General features: G+C 43.1%; 1 protein-coding gene across 12 annotated transcripts in view; it reads right to left on the reverse strand.

Annotated features, from left to right (window-relative positions):
• Positions 1-22,433, reverse strand: part of LOC133451305 (nuclear factor 1 X-type-like) — a 173,622-nt gene that overhangs the window by 146,187 nt on the left and 5,002 nt on the right. For 10 of the 12 annotated variants that reach the window (XM_061731109.1, XM_061730816.1, XM_061730464.1 and 7 more), the window contains exon 2: positions 18,379-18,462. In XM_061731109.1, the coding sequence (XP_061587093.1) occupies positions 18,379-18,462 (84 nt within the window). Of the gene's footprint in view, positions 1-10,936; positions 11,130-18,378; positions 18,463-19,291; positions 19,337-22,433 lie in introns of those variants that run through there. The other 2 variants (XM_061730546.1, XM_061730638.1) reach the window with 2 other exon arrangements.

Below are 22,433 nucleotides of genomic sequence, written 5' to 3' on the forward strand. Positions count from 1 at the left end.
CACATCAGTAAATTACTATATTTTTTCTAAATTAATTTAAGGATCTTTTAACTCTTGTTTCTGAGAATTAACTCTTTGAAACCAGCTGCACTGATGTGCTGCTTTTAGAACCACAATGTTATATAAAACCTGCAGAAGAAAAAAGAGCAGACCTGAAAGTAACGAGTACTTTTCAGCCTTCCTAGAAATTTACTCGAGTAAAAGTAAAAATATTTGTCTTGGAAATGTATTCAAGTAAGAGTAATAAGTAGTAAAGTACAAATCCTCTGGATATGTACTTAAGTACAGTACTCAAGTAAATTTACTCCGTTACTGTCCACCACTGGAGATTTGTAATAATGCCAATTAATCAAATATTTTTAAAATACATAATGACAGATTAAAGTGTATATTATTATCAAATCTAATTTGTTTTCAGTCAAAGAGAGAATACTGGTTGAAGATAAAATACAAACAGACAGTGGCTGACTGATGACGTCAACAGGACAAAATCAGGAGCAAAAAGCAGAGAGATGCAATCCTGACGTCACCAAACCAGACCCCCCTCCGTTCCTTGGCTGAGCCGAGAAATTCTGTCCTTGTCTCTTGACGTGCCCTGAAGGAGTCTAGCTCTGACTGGAAACTAATCCAGCTCATGCCCGCCAATGTGAACCAAACTCTGTCTGTCTGTACGGGGACTAAACAGCCCGTTACAAGGGACCCAGAGCAAACCCCCCTCCCCAAAGGATACCCCCGAGGAAAACGGTCAAACGCCTTCTCTAAGTCCACAAAGCCAGTTGGTCAAACTCCAATGCCCCCCCCAGGACTCCAGCAGGGGCGTAGAGGGTGATGTCCATCCCCAAGGTTCAAAGGTTGCTGCCACGACGGGCACTGGCAAGCTTGTGTCCACAACTCCAGTCGGCCACCTCAACCATGGCCCATCCAGACTAAATGTTCATCATCTCCCCCTCCCGGGAGGTGGTTGAGGTTCTGTTGGAGGTGGCAGACCCTCACTAGATGTTTGGGCTTGCCGGCTCTGTTCAGCACCCTTTCCTGCCATCTGACCCAACTCACCACCAAGTAGTAATCAGCTGACAGCTCCGCTGCTCTCTTTACCCAAGAGTCCAGAATATATGGCTGCAAATCCAATGATACGATTCTAAAATACGATTATACATAGAAATATGACCCGGGGTGTCCTGGAACTACAGTACCTGCACTTATGGACTACTTTCAAGTGTTACCTTGATAGAACACCATTCAAGTTCAGGCTGTTCCTTCCAATCACAGCCTTAGAGGTGATTCTGTCATCACCCACTCTTAGTGGTACTTTAGGGAGCGCGTTTTAGCACCCCTGCCAGGAACTCCAGGAAGGTTGAATACTCTGAACTGCTGTTTGGTGCATAAGCACAAACAACAGTCAGAGCTCGTCCCCGACCCAGAGGGGACGAGGGGACCCGTCCACTCGCTTGACACCTCTTGCTATTGGCAACTCCAAAAGGGAACCAGGTCCACTGACTCTTGAGACGACCGGTTTCAGATGCAGTGCTGTGCGTTGAGAAGAGCCCGACTATACCTAGCTGGTACCTCTCAACTTCACACATACCCCTTTTCCACCAAACCAGTTCCAGGGCTGGTTCTGGTTCTGGGCCAGTGCTGAGTTTGGAACCGGGCTTTCTGTTTCCACTGACAAAGAACTGACTCCGGGCCAGAAAAAATGGTTCCAAAGTAGCACCAACTCTTTACTGGGCTAGAGGAAAGAACCGCTTACGTAAGCGGAGGGGGGGGAGTTATTAAGACCAACGGCAACAGCAAGACTGGGAGACGGAGACATTTTCAAATCAGAATGAATCTGGATGCAGAAAAGCATCATGGGTCTGAGGAGGAGACAACCTGTCTTTTAGAGATGTGTCCACGGAGGAGCTACGTGGACCAAGTCCTATTAAAGCAAATACATTGTTGTTGCTTAAATTTTTGCGCAAACGCAGCAACGTAACTGACGTTTGCAGCAACGTAAGGACGTGGCTGCCCTTAGCACCAGAGCTATGGAAAAGCAAACCAGATCTTAGCTGGTTCGCAATTTCAACGAGTTGTGAACCAGCACCAGCACTGGAACCGGTTTGGTGGAAAAGGGGTAACACAGGCTCAGGCTCCTTCCCAACCAGAGCGGTGGCATTCCTCACCCCCCCCAAAGTCAGTTTCCATGACAAAGTGTGAGGTTGCCAAGGCCCGTGCCTTCGACCGCCACCTGTTTCGCACAGCATCCGACTCATATGGCCCGTCCTGCAGGTGGTACGCCCCATGGGAGGGGAAACCATTATTGTTAGGGCTAAAATATTTCTTTTTTCCACAACACCTGATCAAACTTTACCCAGTGTTGGTGAAGTTCATTCAAGAGCACAAATGCTAGTGGTTATTTCACAAATGTAAATGAGCTCAGTTTCAAATCCGTCTTTGTTCCTCTAAGTTCAAGGAACATTTCCATTTGACAAGCTAAAACTGCAAGCTTGAGTATCTTACTGCGAGAATGAATGCCTGAGACGTGGACAACCAAATCTGTAGCGTACATGCATGGCAGACATCGCAGGCCAGGCTACATCCAAAACGAGACTTGGAACGGTACGCAAGAGCGGCCCAATCTGTTCCCAATCAGACGCTCGCCTGTCAGAATGATCAATCTGAATGTTTTCCTGATTTGTTTATCCAGTACGTGACATGCATATGTTAATGAAACTTCTCATATCGGTCTCCTCCATATTTTCCCGCCTGGATTAAGGAGCCAGACATACTGTTCACACACAAGGCAATAGAAGTGCGTTCATTGAGCTGATTTGGCCTAGATCTCACGCACCGAGGTTTCCCTTACTCTTTTAATTGGGCTCTTGATGCTCGACATAGGGTGTACTTCCTCTAATTAGCTATATCTATAGCGTATGGGAGGGTGATGAATGCATGCATGTGTAAAATCCTCTTTTGAGCAACTGCAAACTAACTAAGAGCTTCAATTTCACGCTAGGCTGCATTGTCCCATTCAGTGGGGTTACCCCCATGAAAAAAACCCCAGAAGCCTCTGAGAAAATCAAAAAGAGCGGAAAAAAAACACACCCGTGAGTCGTAGCGGAGGGGGGATGGAGAAAGATGGAGAGACAAACAACAACAACAACAAGGACGGAGTCTCATCCTGAAACAATGCGGATCCCTCACCAACCGTTACTGCTCTTTGAGAAGGAGCTAATTGAAGAGGTGCTGGGGGTAGAAGAGGAGGAGGAGGAGGAGGAGGATGAAGGTGATGGGGAGTTTATCCCAAGCAGCTGCGAGAAAAAGTGCAATTCATCCCTTCATTCTTTACTGGTTCCTTATGTTTCCAATGCCTGATGGTCTGATTCCCGGCTCGCACGCCAGAGTCTAGTAGCTGAAGGACGATAAAACTCTCACACAGAGTGGTTATTTACGTATGAGTCAATCACACAATTAATCTAGGAACCCAAACGCTAACTCGGAGTAAAAATAAATAAATAAAAGCCTGGGTTGCGGCCGGGTAGACACATGTGACCGGTTACAGTATATCTCAGACCACCATTAGACCGCTGGAGGGGCCCGTCAGGCTTTCCCTCCACTGGCGGCGGCTCAGCCCCAACCTAATCCACACTCCAAGGCACAAGATGGGAGGCGACATGCGACACACATTTGGGCAATCACACGCGATTCAGCTGCACAATCGCAGCCCCGTCCATCCAGAGGACAGGCACCTATTACCCTGTTGTGCCAACTGCCTCTGTTGAGCATGATAAATCAATTTTCTATGGGCAGTCAGGAAGACTGCACAGATAAGCAGAGCGCCACAGTGTTGGATTTAATCCACTTCCAAGACAGATTTACACACTTCCACACACATACACAGGCAGAGGAGGCCTCTCCACATGTTACCTCCGGGTTCCACTGGGGTTTTGTTCGGCTACAAACAAAATATGGATATATATTTCGGTTTGAACACACATTTAACTACGACTACTGCTGCTACTACTGTCATTTAGCAGGCGCTTTTATCCAAAGCGACTTAGATTTGAGAGAACACAAGCACAAAATCACATAGGAGCGTCCAGTTGGACACAGGTGCTGCCATGCCAGTGCTAGAATATATATATATCTTTCTTTTTCTTTAAATAAGAATGCTACATCTAAGAAGACACCATCTTTTCATAAGTGCATGCATCTTACTCGATGCAGAAGTGCTCCTTAAAGAGCTGAGTCTTTATCTTGCTCTTAAAAGTGGGTTTGGTAGGTCGTTCAACCATCGGGGAACAATGGAGGAGAAGAGTCTGGCTACTGAAAAAGGAACCAGTAAAGAATTTAACTCTTTATTTGCTTCTGGAAGACTTCAGTCAACACTTGATTCTTACAAATTAAGCACTTTTTTCCCTCCTCTTGCAGTCAGAATTTATTTAGACGCTGTTCCTCCGATGTGGACATGTGCCGCTACCCACTTCCCTGCCCTCTTTCCTCCAGATCTCCCTCCCGGCCAAGCCGTGTAAGGTGGACCTGGTCCGCCTCCAGCAGAACGGATGAATAAGTGAAAAGAACACAGTGTACCCCCTCGGTTCTGTCTGTAACCCGCTGCCTGCCGTTGGCCCGCAGTTGGCAAGGCCGGCTCTTACCCCGCTCACCAGCCACCACAGCAAAGCCATTCTCCTCTGCCTGTGCTGTGCCTACTAACTAGCTCTGCGTGAGCGGGATTAGCCGGTGCACCAGCGTGATCGTGCATGTGCATGGGTGTTTTGGGTGCAAAGCGGCGCTGGAAAGGCCTGGTATGTCACCAGATCGTGGCACCTACAACCAATCCCAGAGTAACCGGAACCGGGGGACTGACGGGGGACAGCCGTCAGCCCCAAAAGAGGTCAAAAAACACACATTTATTGTATCACATCTGACAAATACGTCAGGCTCGCGGTTAAATTAGCATCCATATTCATTTTTCTGTATCTTTATTTAGGTACAAACAGAAAATACAGCTAAATATTAAAGGTAGAATAATTAAGCGGTTCGCCGGCTACAATTGGACGACTAAATCTTTGGTTGGGCTTTAAATCTTTGGTGCCAACATCATGACAGATCCCATGCTCTGTTGAATCTGCTTCCAGGTTTCTATTTATCTATTTCATCTATCGTCTCTTTGCTTTGTTCTGCTCTTTTACTTATTTTTTCTTTTTCTACACTAATTTTTATGTACTATTCCATCAACCGGCCCAGGGACTACAGGTGGAAAATAGCAAGTTGCTACAACCTGGCACAATGCATATTCTCTTGTACAAGATTAATGTCTAATTGTGCACTGTCCCTGTTTTGAAATAAATAAATAAATTACAATAAATTACAATTACTATTGGCTATTTTTTGATAAATTGCACTGGAAATAGAAACGCTCATATCAGACACGCTCAACCAAAATAAAACTACTCAAATTACAGAAAAAACACTGATTTGAAGGGGTCATATGAATTTAATTTGCTAATTCTCTTCGTCGGATGAGAAAATTTCGTTTTTTTAAATACCTGAACTGTTTCGGCGATTACTGAAATTTACAGAATTTACAGAAAAAAATAGGATTATAAGAAAAAAGCAGCATTTAGTTTGACTCCCCTCTGACCCAAACACTGATTTAAAGGGGTCATGTGAATTTAATTTGCTGATTCTCTTCGTCGGACGAGGAAATTTTGTTTTTTTTAAATACCTGACTTGTTTCAATAATTACTTCATCACAAAGGCGGAAGCAATCGCCGGAACATGTCAGGTATTTCAAAAAGCTAAATATTCTTGTCCGACAAAAAGTATCAGCAAATTAAATTGTAAACCATGGACCAAATGAACTTTTTTAAATCATATGAATTTATTTTTTTAAATCTGGGTTTTTAGATTTTGCAAAACACAAACTTTGGGATAAAACAACCTTGTAACTTTTTCTTGGCAACACCCCAGTCTTAAATAACAGCATCCAGTATGGTTTACAGGTTTTGAGACCCCCCAGGACCAGATCACATTATTATTATAATCACCATTTTCCTGCATTTGCTGATGATATAAGCCAATTTTAATAAGATGCATTCTGCAAAAGTTATCTTGAACTTTATATGTATTTGTATTTTTTTCTTTACTTATCTTGCACTTATATTAGGACCAGCACCTGCGATGAAGCACTTGTAATTTTGTTGTTATGAAATATGAACAATGACAATAAAGACATTTTAATCTTGAAAAGAGGGGGCGGAGTTTAAGGTGTGGCTGACTCCACCCCCTAAAAATCCTCTGTATTGAACTGAACTCATAAGATAAGCACATACTAATACTGCACTGTATCTTTGCAGTATTAGTATGTCTTCTTTAACTATTTTTACAACTTTTCATATTATGAACTAGGATTTAAGTTCCTGGATTTTCTGCTTGTGTCTTAAAGAGACTTTGTAGTACATGAAAGCAAGGGCGTAGGTTTGGTCTCAACATTGGTAGGGACGATATAACAGCATAACCTGCATGTACTTTTTGCTGCACGGGACATTAATAAGACCAGATTGGGTGAACGGGGGTCAGGGCTACATTTGTCACGAATATGAATCTAATTAATTAATAGGCTAAATGATCAATGCAAAATAAATCTGTATTGACTTAAACTAACTTTCATGTGTATTGGTTCACCTGATACACGGTTCCATTCAAACCTTTGTTTTCAAAAATTACTAAAGAAATATTTTGAAAACGTCCAGAATATTCCAGGATTTTATTAACAATTTAAATTGCAATATTTTAACATAACTTAAATTATATTAACATACACAATAAATACAAACGTATTAATAATCTCTTTACTACTTAACCTATATATGGAACTACATGTTAGCCTCCATTGTCCTTCACCACAAGAGTAATACATTGCTTTAAAATAATTCACTTAATAATGGTAGGGTCAATTTCATCCTTACAACATTTGGGAAGACAATCTAAATTACCTTTATATCTGAACTCATTATATAATGCAAATAAGGTTGCTTAAAAGTTGGTGGGGACAATTTGAGCCTCCTGAAAAGTTGGTATTGTTATGTCCCTACCGTCCCTATGCAAACCTGCCCTTGCATGAAAGGTATTAAAACTTTGATAAAACAAGACCAGAGGTGCCTTAAACTTTTGCAGGGTACTGTAAGATGACCTTAAAGTCCTACCCTGCTGGTGACCTGACGTTACTGACGCAAAGTAAAACAAATATTTGAGAAAATTCTTACTGTGTAACTTAATGCAAAAGTCTTGTCTTGGCTTTTAACACCCTAAACTGAAACCTTCCCACCTGGGCGCGTTTACACTCTTGAGTTGTGATGAAGGTCTTTTTCCTCCATCACCCTCATCTCCCCGTTGCCATGGCTCCATGGCTTGGTTACAGTGTGTATAGGCTACAGTTCCCCCTCGTGCTTTCAAGTGCCTTGCCAAACTCGCACGGCAGAGTGCATTTCAAGGAGTCATTTGATCTGAAAACGTGCAGCCACTGAGAAGTGAAACGCGACGCTTCGCAGGGAGAAATCGGGGAGAGAAAATGACATCTTTTCCCGTCGGAAAATAAACAATGTCTCTTGCATTGTTGAGCATCTCGGAGTTTGTTGCGGCTGCACCTTCAAAAGCCTGGCAGCCCCGTATTAACAGCCCATCTCATTTGGATAAGCGGGACTTAACTCCAGTCTGGGGAAAGTAATTGATTTCAAAACGCTGTTGAGTAAAAGTTTTAATTAACGACGCGTCTTCGACCTTCAGCTGCGCATTAAAACTTTATGCAAATGAACTTTATTCACGCGGATGAGGGAAAAACAATGCCACGTAGCCCGTAAAAAAACCTCCTGGTAATGTTTGGCAAAGTGCGCACTTTGGCGCCGCTCGCGTCCGTCAAAACCATCAGGCCATTCCATTCCAGCAAAGCTTTTACCAGCATAAATAATACATCAAAGATTGTTTACAGTAGTTTTGTGTGTTTACTTTGATTAGTGAATTATTTAAACGCATCTTCACAGAGGCATTTCATGACAATGGCAGCGGGGACTTGGAGTAAAGCTGCGCATTTACGCGCGACTATCCATCATCCATGTGCGCGCAGACGATGACAGGAGACAACTCGACCGTCTGCAGCATCAAACCACACATTAAAACCATTAAAAGAAAAAAAAAGAATATAAAGAGACATGTTCCACGTAGACAGACACCACGGGTGTGAAAAAAGCAGGATGCTGGCGCGTCATTGGAGTTAATTTTTGACCGCTGTTATCTTAATATCCTCTGAACGCAAACACGCAGCTCTCTAGTAAATATGAGGGAATGCAAACATATCAGCTCCATGCTTAATATCCATAACCAGACCCGGAGAACCGCCGTAAAAAAGCCCAGTCTAAGCAGATCAATATGTATGGCGCATATGGATAGCACGCGTGCGTGTGCAGAGGATCTGCTGCCAATTAATTTTAATTAATGGAAAGAAAGCGGAAACTCGATGCAGACCTCTGCTCTCATACCAGCAGGCTCGGAAAATAATCAGTGTTAAATAGGCAGCGGGGCTGTCGTATTGATTAGGAAACGTTTTCTGTGGCTGCACCAGCAAGAAAAGGTCAGGAGCGGGGAAGGAGAGCAGGAAAAGGCCGGGACGGAGCATTGATCCACATGCGGGATTTAAAACCAGGGGGCATTAAAAACAGCCACGCACGTCTTGGTTTGTGTTCCTGCTGCGGGAGTAAAAGTGAGAAACACGCCGAGCTCCGGTCAGAAAAGGCCTGAAATAACAACGAGGAAAAGGAATCCTGCATGTTTTCCATGCACGGAGCTCGTGGAAAAATCAGACTATTCTGTTTAAGGAAAGGAATGATTGAAATTGCTGCCCCGCGCAAGGGCGTGCAGCTCCAATAAAAAACGTGATTGCATTTAGAAATATCTACATCGACTAATTACAGCAACATAAATCAGGTTTTGCAAGACAACCTGTGGAAAGAAAAAGAGACGGCATCAGGCCGTGACTCCTGTGAAACACACACACAAATGTAATAAATAATAATTATAATAATAATAGAAATAATAAAAGAGTGAAGTGAAGAATCTGTTTTTATAAAGCCAAATCAAGACGCACATGGATGATAAATAACGCTCCGCATTTGTCTGATTAGGTGCCGGCAGGTCAGGAGCAACTGGCCCTGCTGCTGTTTTGAATACAGTTAGTAAAAAATCACACGTGGCTGCGTTTTTTTAGTAAGATTTGAACACTTAAATAGGAAATAATAAGTGTTTTTGCGGCCGGAGCGGCAGAAGCGGCAGAAGCGGAGCCGCGGCCTGGAGCTGCAGCTCCGTTAACTCCGCACTGCCCTCGGGTCCGTGCGCGCACGCAACAAAAGCAAACTTTAAATACATCTGCACGTATGCAAGCCTTCACCAAAAGTAAAAAAATAAAAGATAAAATAAATAAAACCCAAGCAAACCGGAGAGGTCATTTATATTGACCTTTGGTCTCGTGGTGAGAAAAGATCTGCTTTAATTCACAGATTAAACAGCTTATAGACAAATGCGTGTTGCTGTTTATGAAAGAAAAAGAAAGACAAAAGCTGAAAACTGCTTTATATGTTTTGAAAAAGTTTTTTTGATGGCGGTTTTACTGGACTATTTCCACATAAACATCCACTTGTACGATAATAACAGCCTTTTTGAGGTGAGTAAAAAAAAAGAGAGAAGGTTAAAAGGTCAAAACTCGGTTTTTATCTTGCAATTTAGGCATCAAATGGTAAAGCTAAATATGTAGAGTTTTTTACCAGACATGATAGTTTATTTCTGATTATTTATTTTTAAATTACAGTAAAAACTATACTTCATCTGCGTCGGACTTGCAGCCTGAGCCGAGTTATGCAGCTTTGGAAATGCGCGCACGGTTTAAACCACCTTATTTAACCGGTCTGAGTTTGTATAAGTACAGAAATTGGGATTATAGAATAAAAAAGTAAGAAAAATAGAATAAAATAAAAAAAGAGGTATTATTCCTTGATAAAATGACACCTTGGTGGAAGTGAAACACGTGCCTCCCTCTCCAGCCTGCAAGCCTTAAACACTCGCTTTAATTTGAGGGAAAATACGCGCCGGGATGTGACACACACCGGACTGCATGGGGGAAATTCTGCAAACGTCCGCCGTGAACCCTGAGAGATTCCCGTCGAGGACTCGGCTCTCCCAGAACCCGCAATGAGCCATGCAACTCAGAAAATAGAAAAGAGAAGAAGAAAAAAAAAATCCTCTCCCTGCACGAACCTTATAATAACGAGACGGACTTTTTTCCAAACTTATAGTGTCAGGTTCACTGATCGATCAATGCGTCGGTAATTACGCAGCAGCTGTCAGGACACCGAGCCCCCTTCTTCCTTTTTTCTCTCCCTCAACCTCCGTTTCATATTAAATAGAATTGGGAGAAGCGCCATTTTCTCTCCAAACCACGCGCAATGAGACGCGCAAGAAAAAAAAAGCCCGTTGGAGAAGAAGAAGTGCCATTAAAAAAGAAAGAAGGAGCGCGATGGAGGGGTGGAAGTGGAGGGGGGGGGGTGAACTCTATCAGGGAAAAAGGGAGTTGGAATAAAAGGGAATGACAGGCGGCAGCAGCGCGACACATACACACACACACCAGTGCGCAAAAACACACACACTAAAGCCTGAATTTATGCTTCTGCGTTAAATCGACGCAGAGCCAACGGCGTACGGTACGCGGCGACGCACACCTTACGGTGTGCGTCGCCGCGTCCCCTACGCCGTCGCTCTAACGCGGAACCATAAACCAAGCCGTTAACTGCAATGTAAACCGCTACAGTAAAGAGAGAGACGCGCCACACAAACCGGAAAACGGCGTCCAATTCAAGCCCCGCACTAGTTTCACCATTCCCTTCTTGCTTTTTTTTTTGTTTTTCCATACCTGTGTGAGGCAGTAAGGGGAGTACATGTTGGTTTGTTTCTAGAGATGGAAGTTGCAGTTGTTGGTGACAGAGTTGGATGGAGGCTCGCTGCGGTGCTGCATCGCAAAGCCGCCGCGGCTGGCTGGCTCGGTCCCGGCTGCTGTAACCCCGCCTCGCTCGCTGGCTCGCAGTGAAAGCTCCGTCCGCACCAACTTTACAGGAAAGTTTTTTTCTCTCTGCTCCCTCCCTCCCTCCCTCCTCCCTCCATAGTTGACTCCCCCCTTTTTTCTCTCTCTCTCTCTGTCCCTCCCCTGCTTTCTCTCACACACCGGAGCTGAACTTGAACTTTGAATTTAAAAGCGATCTACCGGGGCCGTTTTGGCGGCTTTTTGACTTTAAAAAAAAAAAAATCTCTTGTGTCAAACTTTATGCTCCAATAACACAAAAAGTGCAAAAAGTCTCATGCATTTTTTTTAATTTTTTTTTTAGAATTATAATCTGTATTATAGTATTTCATGTACCTGGATGAAAGGTGCTATATAAAAAATTAAAAAATTTGATTGATTGATTGATTTTCTATCCATCTATCTATCTACAGGAATGTCTCAGAAAAATTAGAATATTGTGATTTTCTGTAATGCAATTAAATTTAAAAAAAATGTCATACATTCTGGATTCATTACAAATCAACTGAAATATTGCAAGCCTTTTATTATTTTAATATTGCTGATCATGGCTTACAGCTTAAGAAAACTCAAATATCCTATCTCAAAAAATTAGAATATTCTGAGAATCTTAATCTTAAACTGTAAGCCATAATCAGCAATATTAAAATAATAAAAGTCTTGCAATATTTCAGTTGATTTGTAATGAATCCAGAATGGATGACATTTTTGTTTTTTTGATTGCATTACAGAAAATAAAGAACTTTATCACAATATTCTAATTTTCTGAGACAGTCCTGTATGTTACATTAACGTAAATATTCCAATCCTGACTTTATGTGTCACATTAACGCACGTCCTAAGTCACTTTTGTACAGACTCATATCCAGCACTTTAAAAACCTCATATTGTAAATTTCTGTTTATACATTTTATCTCTATATATTTGCTTTTATATTTGTATTGTATTGTGTTGCACCAATCACCACAACACATTCCTTGTGTGTGTTTAACAAACTTGGCAATAAACCCTTTTCTGATTCTGATTCTGATAAATGAGAGCCATATTTTCAAACTTTTTTAAGAAAATAGACAGAAAGAACCGGACTGGTTCAACTTAATGAAACAGTTTATCAATGATCTGGTTTTAAAATATATTACTTGAGATTATTGATGCCAAAGTGATGATTTGGTCCTTCTTATTATATATTATTATTATTCTATTTTTCTATTTGTATCTTAATGAAAAAAGTGACTGCACCTTTCCCTTTTTTAAATTGTATATATGTTAATAAGAGCTATACAGTGAGTGAAAATAACCAGGTCAAATTCCCAAATTCCCAAATCTCCCTGTCAATATTTGCACTGTCAATGTCCAAATAAACCCTAAAAAATGTTTCTTTTTTTACCAGAATTGCCTTTTGCACTGCCATCTTAGTACTATTGTATTTATGCAAACTTTTTAGGAAATGTCTTGTGTATCTGTTGTGCCTGCGCACTTTGTTTCACCGAGGGAAGTGGGAAACGTCCTCTCGATTCCTTGTATGTCTTGACATGTGAAGAATTGACAATAAAGCTACTTTGACTTTGACTGTCTTGTTTGACCTGACTTTGCCAAATAAACATGATTCTTATTCTGATTCTGATAAATAAACCTGATAAAACAGTCGAGGGTTGCTTAACGTTAACTCCACATAACACTGTAAGCTTAAATAATCCTGCAGAAGTCATTTAAACGTGGAAAAAATATCTGGGATTGTGTCTTCATCCTTCTTTGCCCCCTTAAAAGAAAGAAGACTGACAAAAGAAGACGGCAATAAAAGAAAAGCAGCGACTTCTTGTGGCTTTTCCCTCTGCAGGGGTTGTCACAGCAACTTATTGTGAGGCCTCAGACAGGAAGTCCTCCCTGGGCATCCTGTCTGATAATAATGTCACGTTCTGTCACAGAGATTGCAAAGCTTTGTTTTTTTCCTCCTCTAAAGTGAGAGAAAGCCGTGCATGCAGCTCCGAGCTGAGATGATTCATCTCAGCAAATTAAACGTGCAGATAAAGCAGACTTTAGCGTTCAGAACAGGGCAAAAACCGCAACTTCTAATTTGTATGCACAAGTACGACTGGATACTCCTCACCGTGGAAAGAAAGTTGCACCGGAGGGGGGGGGGGACTTTTAAATGTTTTTACTATGAAAGGAGAGTAAAAAATAAAAGTCTGGAGCTTTTCAAGGATGTTTCCATGCTCTTATAGTTTCTAAGTCATATCCCAGCGCTAGCTCCGTATACGTAGGCGGAGACAAAAGATACCTGGACTGGGGCAAACGTGGCCCGAACCAAACCTCATTGTGAGTCCTATTGTATGGAAGCAATGAACTCTGTTTCTAATCAGGCTGGGCTTTATCCTCGCCCGCTCCCTGCTCCTCGCTCTAATCAAACTCATATATGCAGGCAGAGTGCCTGCAATTATACATAAGCCCCCTGCCCCGTGCACGCGTGTGTGTGTGTGCAAGTGTGTGTGCTGCGTGTGCATACATCTGTGAGTGTGTTTAAGTTGTGTAAAAAGGGTTTGATTTGGGGGCTGAAGTCACCCTGGCGCTTGATTGCCAAGTTTAGTTTTTTTTGGGGGGTTTTTTGCATGGAGGTGGAGGAGAAGGGGAGGGGGGGGTATGAAGCTGTGCAGCTTTACGAGACCTCAGCCCTATGTACGATACTTAGACACTCACACCGCAGAGGCACACGTGCATGCAATATACATTACACACGGGCTACGTAGACACACGCGGTGCACGCACGCAAGATGTGGAAGCGGGCGAAAGAAAAGGTGCTCCGGGAAAAAAAGGTTCTCAGAGAGAAAACGAGCGGGAGGGAAAAAAAAAGAGAAGGAAATACTAAATAAATGTGAAAAACGGTCGAGCATTTGGAGGTATAGAGTTCCCTTTTCCCAGAGTTCCTGCTCTTTCCAAACCACACCCCGCTCAAGGCACAGGCCCAAACCCAAAAGCCTTTGTGTGCGCCTTTTGCTTTCCCTCCTTCTCCCTCTCCGTCCAGCCCTCGTCCTCTTTCTCTTTCTCGGTGGTCCTTTCTGCTCAGGTTTTTTTCTCCATTTTTCTGTTTTCTAATGTTTCACCCTTCTCCGTTACCGCTCGTCAACCCTACGGCCTCCGGCCGTCGTACCTGGCAGTTGGCGGGAACCGGAGCGGCCGCTTTGGCCCCTAACTAGCTTACACCGCGACTCCCGCGCTCAGGTTGTTCCCCCCCCTTAATCATTTACCAAAACCCGTCCAGGGTTCAGGCTTTTCAGCGGTTTCCCAGACTACGTTCTCCATTAGGGAGCGCATGAGAAAACCATGTGGTGCAGCTAAAGTTAGCGTTGTTGCGGTCTGCTATTGACACGAGGCGCCTACCCATACACTTCCTGTTTACCGTCGCCTGCGGCTTACCATTAAAGAGCGAGAGTGATGCGGCCTACTGATACTTTCATTAGCATTGCTAAATGTGCGAGACAGGTGGCTGAGGCCGCTTTTTTTGTGCAGGCAGGAAATCTGCGAGTGGAAAAGGAGCATAACCGTGCCATTTACTTCTCCGTACAGTGTAAATATTGTTGGAGTAAGCTGTTTATACGTGCCCTGGGAAGCGCGGGCCGTGCGGCGCTCATGCTCATGCAGGCATATGCAGCCGGGAGGGAAACGGCTGACTGGCCACTATAGCTCGCAAACATATCCTACGCCGTATACGGATCACGGATCGCAGCGACTCCTTGGATCTGTTTTCAATCTGAGTGCGTGTGCAGAGAAAATGTGTTACGCCTGCTGCTTTTTATATGTTTACTGTGTTTAATAGCCGGTCATACGTTATACTCGGACTGGTTCGGATTACTGCATCTCTTACCGTGGTTGCATTCAGCAAAAGAGGGGGGAAGAAGAGAAAAAACAACCAAAAAAAGAGTTTTATTATGCTAGTCTGATGTCATCACGGCTTAATTTTAGCGTATAAACAAAACCTGTCAGATCGGGGCACCGCGGCCAGAGCAACAGCTTTGCAGGCGGTCGGACTGTAAACGTAGCCTGAAACTCAACCTTTGAGAAATGACTACATGCAGTAAACGTCTCGCAGAGTTTCCTCCGAAGAACAGAAACGTAGTAAAGAAATGCATGCCACTGAAAAGGTTGGCTTTTTAAGAAAAAAACTGCTTTTGAATGTAAAGAAAGCCTATAAACAAGTTCACAACATCCGTTAAGATGTACTGGAGATTTTACAGGAAGTACAAATGAATAAATGTCGAGCAAACAAAGCAGCTAATCCTGACACGGCTGGTGTCGACGCAAAGATCCCGTTCAGGGTCTTTGGGAAGCGCGGCGGCGGCGGCGTTGACACCTGTGCAAAACATCTCAGGAGGGAAAATCTGAACCTGGTCCAACATTAGGTCACGATGCATCAACGTAGACGTCTTTATGTACGTCTCTGCTCTAAATAGGAAGCTTCTCCTTCGCTCTGCTGCTCTAGAAAAACCTCAGTCCGCCTGAAAGGCCCTGAAGGAGAAGCAGGTTCCCCACTAGTGTCTCCCCTCACTGCTGCCCATCAGGCCGGCTAGCGGAGGACGGCGGACGGGGGACGGAGGACGGAGGACGGAGGACGGGGGACGGAGGCCTGCAGGATGAGGATCAGGATGACGCCTGCAGGATCAGGGCAGACGGGCTTTGGTCTGTTTGGGTTTTCTGGTGAAGTCATTGTTTACGTCTCGGCATCACGAGAAAATAACAACGCTGAAGAAACCCTCCGTTATTCAACTGATCACTGGAGCCTGGATCCAAAAGTGACTCATTTTCCATCATAATATAATAACAATATGCTGTATATTAATATTACAGTATGATGATATTATAATAGTAATTACTAGCATATACACCCCCCTCAAGTTACGCAGCTTCACATGTTGGCTGTTGGGCCTAATGGACGATAACTGGGCTTATTCTTAAGATAATATGGCCTGTGGTCTCTTAATAGTAACAAAGAACCATGACCAGTTTGTGGTTGGTCTGGAAGACTCTGGTACGCCTTTTCCACCAAACCGGTTCCAGGGCTGGTTCTGGTTCTGGTTCTGGTTCTGGTTCTGGTTCTGGACCAGTGCAGAGTTTAGAACCGGGCTTTCTGTTTCCACTGACAAAGAACTGACTCCGGGTCAGAAGAACCAGTTCCAAGGAGGAAAGAACATAAGCGGAGGGGGTGGAGTTATTAAGACCAACGGCAACAGCAAGACTGAGAGACGGAGGCCCAATACTCCCCCTTACTTTCTTTCACTCGCCCTTCTTTTCTTCACTACCCCTAAAAAAGAAGCCACAGATTTTAGGGAACTTGAAATCCTCCCAGGGCCGTGTCCCAATACTCCCACTACTCCTACTTTCAGCACCACCACTAAAATCAGGAAGCAGAGAGCCAAAAGCTGTTTTAATTTCAGCTGTAGCGCTGTTAATATGCCACTTTATTAAGTTTTAATATTTTTTCAGGCGTAAAAGTAAGATTAAAATCCCCAACCGGGGCTCAGTTTATCCAAATAACGCCTGTTAAGAAATTTGATCCGATGTTTTCGGAGAAGAGTCGCCGGCCCGGGGCAGCAGCAGCTCACGGCCGGGTCAACCTGCGCCGTCGTCCCGGGGATAAACCTGCAGCTCTGTTGAGAATTACCGCTGGCTGAAATAAATCATTTAGGAAGATAAATGTTGGTTTAATAGATGAAATCTAACAGTTGCAGCTACGCCTGTTAAGAAATTTGCTCCGAAAATTTTGGGATTTCGATGCAGAGCCTACGGCGTAGGGTACGGCGTACAGCGCGCGCGTCGCCGCGTAACCTACGCCGTAGGCTCTGCGTTGGTGTAACGCGGAACTATAAATCAGCCTTTATTCTGGCGAGGTTGCAAAAACGGGCAAACGAGTGATTATGTACATTCACTGAGTGAATATTATGAAAGTAAAATATATATTTCTCGCTAGAAATGTAATCAAAACGCATTTTTATGCAGAAACTAACTCAAAATATTGATTTTATTTACTAAAAAATAAGAAATGTTCGCCATGTTTTTTTTTTTTGATTCAGTCCGCAAATGACGACGAAAAGCATTCTGGGAAATTTTTCTGGCCCTAGATCATCTAGTGAGGATCGGAAATCCCTCGATCCGTAGGGACAGATTCATAGCCACTACACTACTTTTCTTCACTACCACTAGGTGAAAAGAGGAATTGGGACACCACTACCCTCACGGGAACGCGCAAAATTTAGGGGTAGGGATGAAAACGAGGGGTAGTGGGAGTATTGGGACAGGACCGGAGACATTTTCAAATAAGAATGAATCTGGATGCAGCAAAGCATCATTGGGTCTGAGGAGGAGACAACCTGTCTTTTAGAGATGTCTCCACGGAGGAGCTATGTGGACCAAGTCCTGTTAGAGCAGATACCTGGTTGTTGCTGCAACTTTCACGCAAACGCAGCGACGTAACTGACGTTTGCAGCGATGAAACTGACGTTTGCAGCGACGTAACTGACGTTTGCAGAGACGTAATGACGTGGCTTCCCTTACCACCCAAGATGTGGAAAAACAAACCGGTTCTCTCTCAGCTGGTTTGCAAGTTGAACGAGTTGTGGCCCAGAACTGGCCCTGGAACTGGTTTGGTGGAAAAGGGGTAGGAGAGTGAAGGGGGCTCACATCGACGCTGCTAGCTGCTAACTCAACCGCTGAAGCCAACAACAGCTCGCACCCTTGGATGGATGAATGGATGGATGGATAGGTCAGATCAGAAGGAATGATACGCAACGCATTGCTTAAATAGCTATATTGTGCTATTTAACATTAACATGAGTTAAAGCCGGTTGTTTCCACCCGTTTTCTCATCTTTAGATGAACCACTACGGCGTCGGCGTGGCCTCCTTCATAAATCCAGATATATTGATATATTTCCTGAACATAATATCAGCTAATGTTCAGATTCAGAATAAGCCCGATGTCTCGGTTAGCAAAGCTAAGTGGTCCTCTACTGAAGTCTGGTGATTTTCCAAAATACACAAAGTTATTTAGCGTTCCCATCCACTTTCTCCATCAGAAAAAAGAAATGATCTTATTGTGTCTTTCACAAAATCATTCTTTCAACATTCACATGTCGTCAGGACAGAATAGAGAGCTTGTAGTGTGTGTGTGTGTGTGTGTGTGTGTGTGTGTGTGTGTGTGTGTGTGTGTGTGTGTGTGTGTGTGTGTGTGTGTGTGTGTGTGTGTGTGTGTGTGTGTGTGTGTGTGTGTGTTTTGGGGGGTGTTTATACCCTGTAAGTATCAGACACGAGGAAACATTCAGGCATTCCCGGGCCTCTCGTGGGATCGTCGTTCACCAGGTACGTGTCAGTAGCCTGAAACACAGAAGGGAAAGTATTTGATTAAATCCCAGCCGGTCCTTTTGCGACTTTTCAAAATAAAAGCTCACTGGGCTTTTTTATTTGGCAGAGATTTTTCATTCATATTTAATTTTTTTAATGACAGTTACAGTGTCATTTCTGCATTTGAACAAAAAGGTATTTTGTCAAATACAAATAATTTAAGATATGTTAGACTGCATGCAATTATTTCTTTTCCTGGAATCACCTAAGAATGAATAATAATGACACGATTATTTTTCTTCCAGCAGAAGCGCCACAGCACTTTGCATGCGCGGTCCAAGTGCCGCTGTGCACGCATGCATATGTGTGTAGGTGTGCATTGAGGGAGCTTCATTTGTATTCTAAGTCAAGCAGGCAGGCGGGCAGGCAGGGTTCTGGCAGAGCCAGGAGCTGTGAAATAGGCTCTCCTTGCAGTTCTGCCGTTGATTGGATCAACATATCCCACTCTTCTCAGCCAAAGGGAGCCCAAATCCCACAGCCGCTGTGACGTTCTGTGAAATCCTATTTCATTTCACAACTTTAACGGATAAAAAAGCATGCACAAGGCGCTTGTGCCAGCCCAAGACCCCATGCCATATCCATTTGGTTGAGCGGGAGAGCAGAGAGAAGCCCGAGAGAAGCGTCTCTCTGCACACATGTACAGTACAGTCTCTCAAAAAAATATAATTGCCCTTTTTTCCTTTTTTCTTTTCTTTCTTTTTTTTGTGTTTCCACACCCATGTGCTCGCTGATCTGCCTCGCACACAAGCGCATGGCAACATAGACCATGCACACGCCAATGCACACGTGCATTGCCACTTACACAGACACGCAGACACAAGCTCCATAATAAGAGCCAGACGTTGGCAGACCACACAGCCCCGAGTTGTGGTGAAAACAAAGGCTATTCATATCCCTCGCAATAAGAGGTCTGCACAGCTCGCTCCGCACCTCACCCTCGCCCCTGTCTCTCCCCTCGCTCGCCGGTTTTATTACAGATAATCTGCAACTCGCAAACCTCCCATTTTTCTGCAATTGTGCGATTTCTAATCATTTTTATTAGTCCATAAACATGTTTTTTTTCTTCCCTTTTTTCTCTTCTAGTCTTCTTTTATTGTCGAGGCCCTCGGCTTCTTGAGGGGGGCAACACAGCGCCTATTGTTGAGGCTTTGAGATGATGTAGCCAGAGAGAGGCCCGCTGATAAGGCAGGGCTGGTTTATTTGTAGAGCACAATTCAACACAAGGTGATTCAAAGTGCTTTACATCGACATTAAAAGCGGCAAGACGCAATTAAAACATAAATAACACATACAATTATAAGAAAAGAGGTAAAATAATAAAAAGCAAGTTGAAAAGTAAGGGTAGTAGAGTGCAGCAGGTACACATCTCATTCTTAAAATGGAAAAAACGTTTCTATAAGGTCAAAACGTGCAAAGAACAGTAAGTAAGTAATCTGTAACAATTCGGTGAATTAAACCAATTTGACAATTCTATCTATGCCACAATGTCTGAAACAAGGTCTTATTTCACACAACTGACGAGAATTACGTTTCTATACGGTCAAAACGTACAAAGACCGGGTCAAATACAGTATTACAAAAGTAATCTGTAACAATTTGTACGTTGAATTAAACCAATTTGACAATTATATGCCACAATGTCTGTTTCCAGGTCTTATTTCACACAACTGACGAGAATTACGTTTCTATACGGTCAAAACGTACAAAGACCGGGTCAAATACAGTATTACAAAAGTAATCTGTGCTGATTTGTGATGTGAATCAGACCAATTTGACAATTGTGCCTTGCAGGCGCATTTTGCAGGCATTGTGGGAACGGGGGTTTGTGGAGTTCCTCACATCCACATTTATACATGTTAATACGCCGGTGAGGCGCATGCGCACAGGCTGCCATCATCGTGCCATGCACGGCTGCCAGCGCGGCGACGCGCCTGATTGGCTGGCTGGTCGGAGGAGCCATGGCCCGGATCCACGGCACCTGCAGGGGCCACACCTGCAGGGGCCACACCAGCACCTGCAGGGGCCACACCTGCACCTGCAGGGGCCACACCAGCCCCATGCACGGTAGTCAGGTGCGTCAGGTGCGCGGAGACCTCTGATTGGCCCGTCCTGCGGCCGGAGACAGGTAGAGTATTGAGAGTATATACTGATTAGTATGGCATTTCGGACGCACCGAGGCGGTGTGTCTGAAATGCCATACTAATCAGTATATACTCAAAAAGTATAATTTAGTTCGGCACACTTTTGAGTAAATATCAATAGTATGCAAAATCAATTTTCCGATTGTAAATCGATTCTCATATTAATTCCTAAAAATCGATTTGTATGTCTAAAGATCGATTTTTTTCATCATTACATTACAACTTTTGCCCAAAAAAGGAATGTTTTGTTGGATACAAGTATAACTGGTGCCATGTTTTTGCCTTTAAATATGTTTAAAGGTATGAAAACATTAAAGTTTTCAGTTATAATTGCATAAATTGTGTCACGGTTTGTTACTTCCTGTTTTATTTTGAAGCTCGTGTCTTTGTGTTTGAGTTCTTCGGTTCGTCCGAAAGGCCATATTAAACAGTATATACTCAAAAAGTATACTTTAGTTCGGCACACTTTTGAGTAAATATCAGTAGTGTGCATTAATTGGGACGTACTACTCAGAGCCACACGACACTTCCTGCCGTTGGGAGGGAGAGTTGTTACCATGGTAACAACTCCTGTCACAGCAGCAGTAGCAGCACCGCTCCGACCTTTCCTGTTTATCCTGGTCCAAACAAGATAACATTATATAATATTATTATATATGAATATTATAATATTAATATCATATAATATTATTATACTTAATATTATACTTATGACATATACGTATCTGCGCAGCACTTACCAACCAAACACCGCTGCATTGCATTGTGGGAACTTTCTGCTTAGCTGGTGTCCATCAATAATACATTTCTCCGGAACGAGTATGGAGAGTACATACTATTGAGTACGTACTAATGTTTCGGACGCACTAAAAAATCTCACATACTGTTTTTGCTACTCATTAGGGTATGAAATTCCGGACGCAGACAGTGGGTGCGTCCGAAATGCCATACTAAACAGTATATACTAAACAGTATACTTAAGTTCGGCACACTTTTGAGTAAATATCAGTAGTATGCATTTATTCGGACGTACTATTCAGAGCCACACGTCACTTCCTGCCGTTAGGAGGAGGAGTTGTTACCATGGTAACAACTACTGTCACAGCAGCTCCGCTCTTTCCCATTTATCCTGGCTCAAACAAGATGATATTATATAATATTATTATATACCAATATTATAATATTAATATTATATAGTAATATTATTATACTTAATATTATAATTATGACATATACGTATCCGCGCAACACTTAGCAACCAAACACCGCTGCATTGCATTGTGGGAAGTTTCTGCTTAGCTAGTGTCCATCAAACCACACTAAGGCTGCGTCCGAAATCCCATCCTTCCACCCTAAGTTGCAAAAACAGTATGTGAGATTTGTTAGTGCGTCCGAAACATTAGTACGTACACAATAGTATGTACTATCCATACTCATTCTGGGGAAATGTATTAGTGTGGATTGATGTACAGTAGCTAACCAGAAACTTCCCACAATGCAGCGGCGTTTGGTTGCTAAGTGATACGTATATGTCATAAGTATAATATTAAGTATAATAATATTATTATATAATATTAATATTATAATATTCGTATATAATAATATTATATAATGTCATCTTGTTTGGGCCACGATAAATGGGAAATAGCGGAGCGGAGCGCTGCTGTGACACGGCACTTCCTCCCAACGGCAGTATGTGACGTGTGCGCTCTGAATAGTACGTCCGAATTAATGCAGACTACTGATATTTACTCAAAAGTGAGTAAAGTATAAAAGTATAAGTATACTTTTTAGTATATACTG

This window comes from Cololabis saira, chromosome 1 (assembly GCF_033807715.1).
Source record: "Cololabis saira isolate AMF1-May2022 chromosome 1, fColSai1.1, whole genome shotgun sequence".
Classification (NCBI taxonomy): Eukaryota; Metazoa; Chordata; class Actinopteri; order Beloniformes; family Belonidae; genus Cololabis; species Cololabis saira.